Raw genomic sequence first — 15333 nt, forward strand, 5'->3', positions numbered from 1 at the left:
TGTGTTTGTGTGTCTATTTTAAGGGCGTATCTATAAATTTCTCCTCCCCCATTTTCCCTGGACAAAAACAAACTCTTAACGAACCTCCTCAAACAAAATGGAGGACCACCTGGGTATTCCTAAAAGAGCAAACTTTAGGCACGCTGTGTAGCCAGTTCAGAAAAATAAAGACTGAAATGTATTTCCCCCTTTTACAAATTGGCAATAATAGGTGATTTTATAAGGGTATTTAATGCTTTGATTTTGTAATACACAAAGAGCCATGCTGGAGTCTCAGTGGATACAAGAACTACCATATGAAAGTGCATCAAGTATTTCAGTTCTACGAGAGCAGCTCTATGAACCATTCATACTCAAAAACAGTAAGCTACGGAAAGCCCATTAGGACAATCTATGTAGTCACATTCTGAATTCAGCCAAAGGTGTTATTATATGTAATACATTGCAATTTAATGACCATTTATACTTCTTCATAAGCGAGAAAGATGAGCATACATTTTATTCCTACGTATGTACTGGGTAATGATCCATTTAAATACATCGATATCCTTAAAGCAATATTAAACAACTTGCTTCATTTATGTTTTCCCATCGGTTCTGTAGTTAGTAGACATTCATGTGTAGTTTATTTCTTGTGCATGGCCCCCCAAATGATACACCAGTTACATGGGCTTTTGATTGCACTGTTTACAGGACAGTATAAACAAATCAAGCTTCAAGACATGGTTCTCGACATGGCTCACGTTGCTGCTCTTAAAGTTCTAGTTCAGGTTCAGTGATTCTGAAGGAAGCAACACTTCAAATCAAAAGAAACACGGTACAGAAGTTCACAATCATCGTAATCACGATTATCATTTCTGCATGTTTTATTGGAACAATATTTAATCCCTCTCATCAATCAGCAACTCCCATACGGGAGTAAAAAGAACACAACTCTAATAACACACGTTCCCCTAAGTGTTTGTGCGTCTGAGGGTGGGAAACGGAGCCGTGCTCTTCAGGAAAGCGCAGTCTGAAACAGAGCAAGACTCTCTCCAACTACACCCACTCCCGATGGGACAGCACACACGGGAGGGAGAAAGAGCAGGTAGCCATTTTTTAATGAGACTGTGTGTGTGTGTTTGTGTGTGTGTGTACCAATATACAGAACCAGTGTCAAACACATTACATCCAGCAAGCTTCGCCCCCGTGTACATGTCCACAATATCAATACAGTCTTGCATAAATAGGTCCGGCTTTTAATACAGAGGGGAAAAAATGTCAAAAACACAAAAAATAAGGGTAAAAAAAACCAATTACAACACTGACCTGTTCTAATCAGAGTAACCAAGGCAACCAACGTAAGCTGGTTGAGGAGTGGTTATGTGGGATGAAGGTGGTGAGGCTGGTGGGCAGAAGGGACACAGGAGTGAATCGATAGAAAGCAGGAGTGTGTTTTTACGTTTTGGAAGCACTTATGGAACACAAGGGATAGTAGCGATGCGTGAAAACAGACAGGAGGCTCAGATATGAACCATACACGCAAGCTGGACCACGCTGGACATGGAGGAGGGGCCCAGCAGCTGGGAACTCAGTTCATGGTTTGAGGTCTGGTCTGAGAAGGATGTGGTCGGAAGAGAAGGGCGACTTTGTCGGCGCTGTCTTGCAGATCTTTAGATGGGCAGCTGAAATTTGACGTCCACCTGGGCCTCTTTGGCCAATGACACGATTTCAGAAAGCTTTACAACCTAGAGAGAGAAAGACGAATGAAGAAATGAAAACAGGTGGAGAGAGCAAGAGACACGACGCTGATATGAACGTTAGCGTGAGTGTCGACTGGTCGCAGTGTTTCGCTGGGTACCATCTTAGCTGCCTCGTCCAGGTCATCGCAGGCCAGGATCTTGAGAGGGCTGGCGGCAATCAGCGCCTTGGCGTCATCCACTCTAGTTCCTACGGCAACACCAACCGCCAGACACAGTCAGGCTCTCCACGACAACGATACTCACGACAACAACCCCCCCCCCCCCCCCCCCCCCATCGGTCTCGTGCGGCGTGATGCCTAGCGTGAATTCATGCCTTTGCCTTCTCTGTTCACTTCACCTGCCGCGTTTTCACCTCCAGCCAATCAGCCTCTCGGTTGCCTCACTGCATGGACACCCTCGTTGCGCTGCCGTTTAATGTGCCCCTCACCTTGTAACCGCACCACGATGGGGATTTTCAGATCCAGGTCAGTTACAGCCATGATGATGCCCTGAGCGATGACATCACACCTCATGATCCCTCCAAAAATGTTGACCAGGATAGCCTGCACCTGTTGCACAGCAACCAAACCAGTCCAATCAGAGCGCTCGGAAGTTAAAACTCGTAGCTTTAGTTATGGCCGGCTTTACCACGATGGGTTGCCATGTTACCTTTTTGTCCGAGGTGATGAGCTTGAAGGCTTCCGTCACTTGGCTCGCTGTGGCTCCGCCCCCTACATCCAGGAAGTTGGCAGGAATTCCACCGTGTAGTTTGATGATGTCCATGGTTGCCATGGCAAGGCCCGCCCCATTAACTACAGAGAGGCAGACAAGTCATCACAGTGATGAGAAAACTCTGAATTCTACACACAACTCACAATTCTGGATTTTCTCACCACATTTAGTGTCTTCAAACAATATTTGTAGTAATGAGCATATATTCATCTATCCAAAAGCAAAGAAACTGGAGGGAATATTAGGTTACAGTATTTTCTATTAAATAAGCCACAAGAAACAAGAGCTCACTAGCAAAGTAACAAGGTTGCCATTTAACTAACTGATTACTGTAATGTATTTCAAAATTCAATATTTGATTATGACTAAGCAATACAAGTCCATACTAAAAATAAAGCAAAATAACCACACCAAGTCTTAATACAACCACAATATATCTTAATATAACTACAATATAAAAACAGAAGTATGAACTTAATAATAATGGCAAACGTCTCAGTCCTGTCTCACCACCCTTTCATCTGAAGGCTTGTGACAAGCTCACCACGGTTTTCCCATCACTAGATGCAACTTGAACTTTAGTAACATGTGTGGTAAATATATATATATTTTAATATCTCAGCAAAAAAGTTTTAGTGGCCTTTTGGCCTTCTGTTTTTGGGTGTGTGAGTCATTCTACTGTTTCCACCGCAACGAATTGCTTGCTGACCTACACGCCCAAATCTATGTCTTCTAATGGACCTACACGCCCAAATCTAGGTCTTCTAATGGACCTACACGCCCAAATCTAGGTCTTCTAATGGACCTACACGCCCAAATCTAGGTCTTCTAATGGACCTACACGCCCAAATCTAGGTCTTCTAATGGACCTATACGCCCAAATCTGGGTCTTCTAATGGACCTACACGCCCAAATCTGGGTCTTCTAATGGACCTACACGCCCAAATCTGGGTCTTCTAATGGACCTACACGCCCAAATCTAGGTCTTCTAATGGACCTACACGCCCAAATCTAGGTCTTCTAATGGACCTACACGCCCAAATCTAGGTCTTCTAATGGACCTACACGCCTAAATCTAGGTCTTCTAATGGACCTACACGCCCAAATCTAGGTCTTCTAATGGACCTACACGCCCAAATCTAGGTCTTCTAATGGACCTACACGCCCAAATCTAGGTCTTCTAATGGACCTACACGTCCAAATCTAGGTATTCTAATGGACCTACACGCCCAAATCTAGGTCTTCTAATGGAACTGTCAAATTTGAGGTGCAGCTTATTCGACGAAAGGGTTCTACATTACTTTAGCCAACATCACTTACGCTCACTGGATTATATGAAAGTCATAATTTTTCAAAACACTCATGTGGAATGTCGGAGATTGGTGAGAAGGGTCTCACACATCCAAGCATAGAGGCACAGGGAGAAGGGCGCGCACACACACACACACACACACACACATCATTTACATACTGCAGCCTTCCGTTTTCACAAAGGCCAACTTGGAAATAACCATCACCAAAACTACATCCTGTTTAGCACGTCCTATGAGCGTGATCAAAACCTCTATGCAATTCCCAGAGTTCAACAGCCGCAGATTTCCAAACACTCTTGGAAGCGCGTTTGGAATGAAGTGCGACCCGGGACCGACCCAGGCAGCCGATGGTGCCGTCCAAGCCGATGTAGTTGAGGTCGGCTTTAGCAGCCTGTCTGTCTCGGGGATCCTCCTGACTCCAGTCCCGCATCTCAAAGACCCTCTTCTGCCTGTAGGCGGCATTGGAGTCGAAGTTGATCTTGGCGTCCATGCACATTACTGCAGAACAGAACCACAGAGAGATGAGATTATCGACACCAGTGCAAACACTAGACAAGATCATCAGTTAAAGGTGTAGACGTGTTTGCTAAGGCATTTGCGGTCTGTAAGGTAGACACTGACTAAAAACATAACTAATGATAGGAAAAGGATTAGCTATGAAGGTGTGTCCAAGCATGTAGCAATTTTTCAACAACAGCCTGGAGACTATTGACTAGTTCAGCTAAAATAACTGGATTCAGGGATTTACTGTTGAAAGTTTCTCAGAAACCGTGATGTCAGAAACACTGTTGAGGAGTCTGTTGACAAACTGGACAAGATAGCAGACTCTGCTGCTCAACATACTCAGGTACTGTGGGTGTGGGTGTAGATGTGCACTGTAAAAAAAACAGTTTTTTTTACAGGTTTTTCCCAATAAATTTTACAGTTTTTTCCTGTATTTTAAAATGACAGGGAAAGTGTATTACAATTACCAGAACAAACTGTTTATTTAAAAATGTCATGTGATTTAACAAGAAAAATCTGTATAAATTAAATACATTATAAATCTGTTTTTTAACAATTCTTAGATAATAATTTTAACTAAACAAACTGTAAAAAGAAAGTAATATTGATTAATCTTAATGAGACAAAGTAATAGAATCTTCTGGAATTAATTTCAAGGAAATATTACAAGACAACATTGATGCATGTTTTAATTTAAGTTTTGACATGTTAAATATGTGATTTTCATGTTATAAAAGTGAGTAAAAAGTAAAATGTTCTTGACTGTGATTTATTTTTATATTTATAACATACATAAAGAGTTAAGGCGTTCCAGATCCATCTCATTTTCAATCCACTATTAAATATGCACTGTATCTGTATCACTGTATCTACACTGTAAACCCGGATTAGGTTTTAATAAATTATTTTAGTAATCATTAATTATTATTTCATGTTTCATAAAAAATATTGCCATTACTAAATAAAACTAGTTGTTATCATTATTGAGCTGAAATAGGCATTGCAATGATCATGTTAAGTAAAGATAACTGAATATGTTAAGTTTATGATTGGTAGGGGTGGGGCCTGTTTGAATCGGACCACTGCACAGTGTGCATGAAGAGTTGTTCTGGTTGTGCATATTGTTTGAAGAACCTTTCGTTATCACCCCGCTGCAGCCCAAATGCATGAGTTTTAAAATCAGTGTTTCTTCAAATGAGTATTTGCAACGTCAGCTTTCAGTGCATGTAACTTATTTAGTTAACGCGTAATATATTCTTATCGGTTCATATAGCGCTAGAACATGTGTCTGGCATTCCTGTCCGATCATAGTTTAACTATAACCGTAGCGTTGAAATGTGTGTTCTGACGGTTCGGAGTTTATGGCTCATTTTAACTATTAATGTTATATATATTTTTATATTGAAGCGTCGGTCCAATGGGGGACGGCGCTACTTCCCATGAGTCTCTGCGACTCCGGTATCGTTATCTGTTAATGTGATGTCTATGCATGTGTTGATTAATTGTGTACTTGATTATGTGCATTACTTGGTTTAAGTCCCCCTTCATCAATTTATGTAGTTGTACTGTGTGAATTATTCTATGCCATGTTTGTGTAGTGTTGTCGTGTTATTGCCGTTCTCTCATGTTTTGTGTCTAAATTAAGTCTCTTCTGCGTGATCGTGGGGTCTGGCGTGATTATGTTGTTGAGGCAGTTTGAATTTAAAAAGCCTTGTACTGCGGTGGATCTGTTTGCTACCTCTCCTTCCTACACCACACTGCAATATTGTTATAATTGAATGTGAACTAGAGTAAAGACCACATTCAATTTTAGGAATATTTCCTTTAAAATGACAGTGTTGCATGTTAAGTGTTATAATCACCGTTTTTTTACAGTTTATGTATGTTTTAAAATTTACAGTACTTATCTGTTTTTTTACATAAACTGTAAAAAAACGGTAATTTTCTGGAAACGGGGGCGCCAGAAAATTGCCGTTTTTTTACAGTTTATGTATGTTTTTAAATTTACAGTACTTATCTGTTTTTTTACAGTAATTTTCTGGCGCCCCCATTTCCAGAAAATTACCGTTTTTTTACACTTTTTTTTTTTACAGTGTGGGTGTAGATGAAGGTGTGGGTGTAGGTGTGGGTGTAGATGAGGGTGTGGGTGTAGATGAGGGTGTGGGTGTAGATGTGGGTGTAGATGAAGGTGTGGGTGTAGATGTGGGTGTAGATGAGTGTAGATGAGTGTGTGGGTGTAGATGAGTGTGTAAATGAGTGTGTGGGTGTAGATGTGGATGTAGAGGAGTGTGTGGGTGTAGATGAGTGTGTAAATGAGTGTGTGGGTGTAGATGAGTGTGTAGATGAGTGTGTGGGTGTAGATGAGTGTGTAGATGAGTGTGTGGGTGTAGATAAGAGTGTAGATATGGGTGTAGATGAGTGTGTGGGTGTAGATGAAAGCGTGGGTGTAGATGAGGGTGTAGATGTGGATGTAGATGTGGATGTAGATGTGTGTGTGGGTGTAGATGAGGGTGTAGATGAGTGTGTAGATGAGGGTGTGGGTGTAGATGAGGGTGTGGGTGTAGATGAGGGTGTAGATGTGGATGTAGATGTGGGTGTGGATGTGGGTGTGGATGTAGATGAGTGTGTGGGTGTAGATGAGTGTGTGGGTGTAGATGAGTGTGTGGGTGTAGATGAGTGTGTGGGTGTAGATGAGTGTGTGGGTGTAGATGAATGTGTGGGTGTAGATGAGGGTGTGGGTGTAGATGAGGGTGTGGGTGTAGATGAGGGTGTAGATGTGGGTGTGGATGTAGATGAAGGTGTGGGTGTAGATGAGTGTGTGGGTGTAGATGAGTGTGTAGGTGTAGATGAGTGTGTGGGTGTGGATGTAGATGAAGGTGTGGGTGTAGATGAGTGTGTGGGTGTAGATGTGGGTGTAGATGAGGGTGTGGGTGTAGATGAGGGTGTAGATATGGGTGTAGATGTAGATGAGGGAGTGGGTGTAGATGAGGGTGTAGATGTGGGTGTAGATGTAGATGAGGGTGTGGGTGTAGATGAGGGTGTAAATGTGGGTGTAGATGAGGGTGTAGATGAGGGTGTAGATGTGGGTGTAGACGAGGGTGTGTGGCGTACCGATGCCAGAGGAGTCTTCCACCATCGGGTTGATCTCCACCATGGATGCGTCATATTTAATGAAAAGGTTATAGAGTTTGATCATGTTCTCTGCAGCTTCATTGATCAAAGCTTTAGGGAAACCCATCTTCTCAGCGACCTGAAAGGGCCACAGACACACTCATGAGGAGGTCTTTTCAGAAGGACTCATACTGTGCTATGGGAGAACATTAGGAAGAAGCTTATGATTTTTTTGCCAAGTGATTTGTCAAAGAAATGAAGACAGTAGCGGCTGAAAGTGAAAAAGGAAGAAAAGGAAGGTAAAAAAATACATTTTGAGCATGATAACTGGGAGTTAATAGGATCGTATATTACGCACCGGCATTCTGTAGCCTCTCAAATGACAACTTGAGTCAGTATTCTAGCAGAGTCATTTCCACATTCTCCATCTCACCTTTATTGCTTGCTCCATCTTAATGCCCTCAACAATGTCGATTGGCTCTTTTACGATGGCATCTGGATTCTCAGCCGCCACATCCTCAATGTTCACGCCCCCCTGAGAACTGCCAATCAGCACTGGGCCCTGAGTGATCATCATCGTCATCATCAATGTTGGAATGCAGCAATGTGCCTGACTGAATTTGATCAGTTCTAATGCAACACTCTGGTGCCCTCTAGAGGACACAATACACGACTATCTACCACAAAATCTTTCTGCCTCTGTACACAACAGTTGGAAACAGATCCACATAATCTCCTTTAACTAACATATACTGCAAAATGAAAAGGAAAAAAATAATGAGGAATTAAGGTAGATTCTTCTGGTTTGGGGAAAATTTAATTTCTAAAAGACGCTTGGTACATGGACACACAGCACTGGAACATATATGACACACTGTATATGGCTCAGCAAGGAACAACTGGACATGCCCAGGACCTTGTAACACACAAACATATTTAGGTACACACGTGTGTCACTGTATGTTTAGCATATATACACAAACAGGTACATACATGTGTGTATTTCTGTATGCATTTCTGAATAAAGATGCATGCAAACTCTGAAATCCTTCTTGATCGACTCCAGAACTGTGTCTGCCTTAGTGGCTCAGACTTAGCCTGGTTTAGATCCTATCTAAATCCATTTAGATCCCTCATCTAAATGGGGGCGATTATTATGTTGCATTAGGTATATATTCCTCCACACATCAAAAAATCCTCCAAGGATCAATTCTTGGGCCTTTACTGTTCAACCTATATATGCTTCTGTTACCCCATATCATTAACAATATCATATCATGGTATTAGTTATCATCAATATGCAGATGACACTCAACTTTACATTTTTTTTAGAACCTAAAGCCCAAAAATCAATTAGCTCACTGTTTGACTGCATAGGTGATATACAGACATGGATGTCTGACATTCACAAAGGAATGATGTCCAGATTTATTTAAATCAAATGAATCTGAAGGCCAATCAATATGTTAAGAACTTGGGCGTCACTTTTGATAATGAGATCAGCTTGAAATCACACATCACGACTACATGCAGGAGAGCATATTTTCACCTTCGAAATATCGCTAAGGTCCGAGACATGCTCTCTCCTGCTGGTAATGAAAAACTTCAAGGTTAGATTATTAAAAGCGCTCTATGTCACACCTACAGTGAGTTCAGAACGCTGCCACAAGAGTCCTGACCCGCAGGAGAAAGAGAGATCACATTACACCCGCCTTGCTCTATTTTATCTTAGTCAAATGATTGTTAGGTATGTTCCAGTCAGGTCTCTCAGGTCTTCAAACAGCAATCTACATGTGATTCTTAAAACCTGGTTAAAGATAGGACCGAGTGTTTTAGCCACCATGGCCCAAAGCTCTGGAACTTCTGAGGAACTCAGAAGAGCCTCAAAACCTTCCTGTTTAGACCGGCATTTAGTTTAGGAATTTCGTTGGATAATTAAATTACTTTATCACATTTCATGTTTACAAAATTAATTCATAATTACATTTCATGTTTGTTACATTTATGTTTGATTATTTTAATAGTTTTGCCATTTTATTAGATTAATTTGTTGTTTTCTTCTATTATTTTAATAAGATGCTATACAAATAAAGATTTTTATTATTAGTATGTGTAGTGTATATACATAAACATATATAGGTACATGTGTGTATTTCTGAATGTTTGCTTTTGTCTTCCTCCCCTCCCCCAATCCCACTGTTATATTGTCTTTATAGTCTTTTTTATTGTTTTCTACGTGCAATAGTCTTCAGACTTACTGCATTTCAGCTCACTACACCTTTGCACCTATAACAAATGCGCATGCAAAAAAATAATAAAAAACCAGCAGGAATCCAATACCTCCATATTGGCAGTTTTCCAAGGGGAGGCTCAGAGGCTTTAGCTGAATTACCCTCCAATTATTTTGAACATGAATAGCGTGCCACAAACAAATACGGTGGGTTTCTCAGGACAGAAAGGCGTTGTATGCACGCTTCCTTGTTGTACGCACTGTGTACAACTACTTGTGACGGAATGATATCTGACCTGAAAAGACCTCTCCATGGTGATGGCGAAATAATACTCTCTGCGGGGGTAGCGGCGCTCGCAGATGAACACTTGGTTACAGATACGTCCTGCCTCCCCCGTCTGCTTTGTGAAGAGCTTCTTGCCAATCATTTGTGAAGAGATGTCCCTCACTTCCTCTGGTCTGCAGATACAGATACAGATACAGATAGATAGATAGAGAGAGAGAGAGTGTGAGGGTTGAGAGAGAGAGAGAGAGAGAGAGAGAGAGAGAGAGAGAGTGTGAGGGTTGAGAGAGAGAGAGAGAGAGAGAAAGGATAAAAGAAACTGTACTTAGAATGAAGTATAAAGCAAAACAAGGCAATAGACATCTATTCTGTGACACACACACACACACACACAGGCACTCACGAGTAAACGATTTTGACTCCTCCTTTCAGGCCTCCCTCGAACGTTCCTTTACCTCTGCCTCCTGCCAACACCTGGGCCTTCACCACCAGGTCTTTAGAGCCTGCAGAAGAGACAGAAGGAGAGAGGTAGAGAGAGATGAGGGAAGAGGGAGAGAAAGAGAGAGAAATAAAAATAGACATAACTATAACGAAGTCAGTAAGAACAACCACATTTATCAAGTTATTTAATTCACTTAACACACACACACACACACACGGGCAGGTGGTCCATTTATGCCTCTAAAACATCATGAGAAGTGTTCCTAAGCTCCTCATGGACTGGGTAGGCAGGGAGAGAACGTCCACTACGAGTAAATAAGAGTAGTGGGAGCCAGAGCCCAGTCAGCGTCTCTCCTGTCTCCCGTACTAACTCTGTTCCAAGTCATGCATCATTCATTCATAATGCTAAACAGCATGACATAAGGTTAAGTGTTCAAGTTAGCAGCTAAGTGCAGCTAACAATGTTAGCACTACTGCACTGACTGGACTGTCCCCTCATTCCACAGGACCATAACGTCTTAAATGAAATGGAAAGCAAGAGACAGCAGGAATGCAGGAGTACAAGACTCACATATGCCCCCATCTCAAACACATATAGTAAATACAGAGAGAGAGAGAGAGAGAGACTGGGAGAGAGAGATGGGGAGAGAGAGACGGAGAGACAGAAAACAACAGAAAACAAATGACCAATAAAACCAATAAAACATCTCCAGTCTTCATTGTTGTTAACAGCACAGATCACAAGCTTCATATTAAAACACAACCTATCCATCAACAGACCAAAATGTCATGTTACGTGTTGTTCCTGCAATGCTGAACGATGCAGTACATCTTAACATAATGCACAAAGGAACTACAAAGAACGAAAGGTGCTCTTACAGGTCTGAGATCAGTTAAACGAAACTGACATATCACCAAATTCACCTGACATATGGGAATAAAGCCTGACTCAAAACCTGCGTTCACTACCACTGACTGCACAAAAGAACGGTTTTAGCTTTTTTATACTATATATATTATTTATTACCACATTTTTATTCATGTTTCATTAGCTTTTACATTACAGTGTTATGACTGTTAAAAACATCACAACTGCATGTCCTACATTACCGGTACATATTCTCTGGCTATTTTGTAAACAAACTTTTTTCACATTTCTGAGGCTGGCTTCACTTTCATTCACAAGCATAAAGATAGCCCGCAGAACAAGTGTTGGTGGTACGGTGGCTGCTGAAAGACAGACAGCTAAAAACACACACACACACACACCTTACACACACTCACAAAGAAGTGCAAGCACCATCCTATGTATAGATCCAAGTGTGCATGAGAAGCAAAAATATTCAGATTCACACACACACACACACACAAGGAAGTTTCTACCGTATCGTAATCCAAAGCAAGGGACCAAAAAGGCCTGGTACTGAAGTGGTTCTGAACCTGCCACTGTACACATCAGAGGCCCGTAGCTATGAACAGTGAGCAGCTACTCACAGCCATTCCTCAAGTGTCCTCACAGTTCTTTATCTTTACCGCTGCAAGAAACCCTCCGATCTCCAAAGAAGCATACTTTCAGCAAAGCATCGCAAAATCTAAAACCACCTTCCCACAGCCGCGGTCCCGTCTCCTGAGCAAACCACAGCCGCACAAAAGCACTGTAGCTGGACTGCAGGGGGTTTTAAATGCAACACGCTCACAGCAGAGCTGTACAGAAGAGGCACTTTCAGTCGGCATTTGTTTGGGAAGTGTGATTCATCTGTCAGCAGCAGCTGAGCGTTACGTTACGCCTGCCCTCTAAGCCCTGGGCTCTCACCGATCTGCTTGGCCACGGTGTAGGCCTCGTCTGGAGAGCTGGCCACCATGCCCTCGGGCACCGAGATGCCCGCCTCCTTCAGCAGGCCAATGCTCATGTACTCGTGCAGCGACAGGCTCCGCCTCTGCTGCCCCGTCGCCAGGGGTAAGGGCTGGTTGCCATGGCTACTGAACAACCCTGATGTCCCAGCGAGCACCTGGAGCAGAAGAGCAGACGTGAGACATGGTGAGACATGGTGAGACATGGTGAGGTGGGCGTGGCAGTGGAGATTACCCCTCCCCCTAAATATGTCTTTCTAGTCACTGGGCTGGGTCAGTGGGTCAGCATTTTTGCATATGCATACAGAACAGAATAAAACAGAGTTGTAAGTACAGTAAAGACTCCTCTGAGGACGGAGCTATGTCTTCGTCAACAAGTTACTTCGGAGACATTTAAATGAGTGTCCAACCAAATGTAAAAAACTGTTATGTCAAGGAATTCGATTTAAAATGTCTGACAAGCGCGTTGACATCTGTGGAGGCTCTTTCCTCGGCAGACATGACTCTACGACCGCTGGACAGCTGAATGACCGCTTTTCCATCTGACACTGAGCCCGATGTTGAACCGCGCTGTTCAGCTGTGTGGCGGTACCACCTGCTGGGGCGAAACATTCCGCCGAGGTCAAACCGAGCCAGAATAACACCGAGGAACACGACCGTTACAGCTGACCGGCTGGCCGACTAACCCACACAAGATGAAGTGCGGTTATGCACCGTATTATGTTCTATGGTACGCGAAGTAACAGTTTTTAGCCAACATTTTAAGCAAACTATTACTACCTTTACAACACTTACTTAACAACTGCTTACATGCCTGGGGGTGAGTGACGTTGACCGGGCAAGCTAACTGTACTGGCTAGCGTGTAGCTAACGAGCTAAAGGATAGCTAGCTAACCTAGCTAATGTCAAACATGGAACTATTATTTTGAAGGCCTCCCGAGTAACTTAGGAGAGATTATAAATAAACAGTAAAGATCTGGCATAATCACCTGATGTATCTCTGCAACAACTAACCTTGGCTGCCGAGTTTAAAGTCGTCCGGGACCCAGAATTTCTCAGTCCGGCGGACAACCGTCCACAAATCAGGGACGTCGCCATGTTCCTCTCTACACCAACAGTCCTGTTGAAAAACAAATCACTAGACGCGCCTGCGTACGCGCGAACCTACGCCATTTGCGCATTAAACCTACGCCATTTTCGCATTAAACTTACGCCATTTGCGCATTAAACCTACGCCATTTGCGCACCTGCGCTCTGTGAAAGGCTGTAGCTTTCCACCGTACGCGAGCTCGTGTCCTTCGTTCTTAGTCTAGTCAGAGTGCTTGATCTTGGGCTTTTACGTGTAATTATGCACGATATACCCGAGCTATAAAAGGGTTTTAATGATATACGTATTCTCAAATTTCAAAATGTCCTGATTGACACCTTGGGGACATGTTTTTGGTCAGGAGGGTCCTTTCACAAGACAGACAACAGTAAGTAGCTAACAACTTGGCCTTTCGAAAAAAACATTACTCAGACTTGCATGAGCGAATGTTTAGCACATATTCCCTATCAAATATCCATCACATCTTAGCCTGAATATCATGGCAAGAGCTGTGCAGAACCATACCCCAAAGCGGCCTGGTGTTGGCCTGGGGGTCCTGGTAACGGATCCGTCCCACCCAAGATGTGTTCTTCTCGGAAGGCGGAAGAGCCTGGTGGGTAAAGGTACCTATCAATTACCTGGAGGACACATAGAATTTGGGTGAGTTACTTAAACGGCACATTCTTAATTAGGAAATGAATGTACTATAAACACAAAAGGATTTGACAACATTTTTCGTTTGTTTTAATTATGTGTATTTTACATAATCGTATGCGTTTTTTAAATAATTCTATATTTGAATCCATTTACTAATTCAGAGGAAGCAACAGCCAGTGGTTATAAAATAATGAATAGACAAGCAATAACAATCAGTAATGGTGATACATAAATGAAACATATTAATTAAACTAGACATTAATATAGGCCTAAATAACATCTCAATTAATTTATAAACATCTTATTTTTTGTTATTTTATTATTTATTTTTTATTTATGTGTTCATATGTTCTGCCCAACTCCACAGACTAACTCACAGATCTACTTTGCCTAAACTGGAACGTTTTGCCTTTGGCTAAAATCTGCATGCACTTGTTGCAGGGAGACGTGGGAGGAGTGTGCACAGAGGGAGGTGATGGAGGAGGTGGGGGTCCGGCTGAAGAACCTCCAGTTTGCCTCTGTAGTGAACTCCATAAAGCTGGAAGAAAACTATCACTACATTACAGTGTTCATGCAGGGAGAAATTGATAGGACCTTCTCATCTGAGCCAATAAACATGGAGCCTGAGAAAAACGAGGGTAATTGTATTTGCAAACTAGGGCTAGTGGATCTGAACTTTGCTCACGTTCTCTTCCATTGGATTATTATCGTGCTTGGGCTACATCAAAATTGTCCAAAATGTCCAAAACACACAACTCCAGAATGGGTCTTGGCCTCAACTGCTGAATAGATGCATGTATAATTTTGACAAGTTGGCGAATCTTTCCTTTGATAGTTATTTCCTTCAGCAGTGAGTGATTCACTGAGCTTTTAGGATTGTTTTCACATTCACTAAGAGTTAACTTTTTTCTGTTTTACATTCAGGTTGGACATGGAAAATCTGGGAGGACTTCCCCCAAGAGAAGGAGCTTTTCTTACCACTGGCTAATTTAAGACAGCAGGGATTCCAGCCTTTCGCAAAACATGCAAAGATTTAGTGTAATCGAGAGACTCTTTTTTTCTGTATTGTATGAAGAACTGCTTGAATGAATTCTCCAGCTGCTTGGAGTTACTAAAGGAAGAATCTGTGAAACTGAGCTGAGGTACAGGTGGGTTTCCCAGTCAAACGCACAAATGCAGTCCAGCGATCCAAACAGCGTCTCTTTGTCTAATCTGATATTAAAAGTATGCTTATGCCTAATGTAAACAGTTACAGTGTCAGTAATATATTTTACTATATTAACTACATGTGCATGATATTTGTTATTCCACAGATGTTGGCACATGTTCCGTCCAGTATGAACATTACTAGTTTGACCGTTTGGTGTTTAAATTGGAGTATTATTTAAGGTTATTGACTATTC

General features: G+C 42.2%; 2 protein-coding genes across 2 annotated transcripts; one reads left to right on the forward strand and one right to left on the reverse strand.

The window, feature by feature from the left end:
• Window positions 1–212: 212 nt before the first annotated feature.
• On the reverse strand, window positions 213–13846 carry sucla2 (succinate-CoA ligase ADP-forming subunit beta). Its single transcript, XM_077015627.1, has 12 exons — window positions 13799–13846; window positions 13201–13306; window positions 12149–12344; window positions 10298–10397; window positions 9908–10070; window positions 7815–7943; window positions 7382–7520; window positions 4103–4264; window positions 2391–2533; window positions 2170–2290; window positions 1841–1929; window positions 213–1727 (listed from the first exon to the last, which is right to left on the reverse strand). The coding sequence occupies exons 2-12, from the start codon at window positions 13282–13284 to the stop codon at window positions 1653–1655; spliced, it is 1401 nt and encodes a 466-aa protein (XP_076871742.1). The 5' UTR covers window positions 13285–13306; window positions 13799–13846; the 3' UTR covers window positions 213–1652.
• On the forward strand, window positions 13416–15176 carry nudt15 (nudix (nucleoside diphosphate linked moiety X)-type motif 15). The gene is made up of 4 exons (XM_077015630.1): window positions 13416–13661; window positions 13763–13933; window positions 14372–14568; window positions 14855–15176. The coding sequence occupies exons 1-4, from the start codon at window positions 13621–13623 to the stop codon at window positions 14965–14967; spliced, it is 522 nt and encodes a 173-aa protein (XP_076871745.1). The 5' UTR covers window positions 13416–13620; the 3' UTR covers window positions 14968–15176.
• Window positions 15177–15333: the final 157 nt, after the last annotated feature.

This window comes from Brachyhypopomus gauderio, chromosome 8 (genome assembly GCF_052324685.1).
Source record: "Brachyhypopomus gauderio isolate BG-103 chromosome 8, BGAUD_0.2, whole genome shotgun sequence".
In the NCBI taxonomy this organism is placed as follows: domain Eukaryota; kingdom Metazoa; phylum Chordata; class Actinopteri; order Gymnotiformes; family Hypopomidae; genus Brachyhypopomus; species Brachyhypopomus gauderio.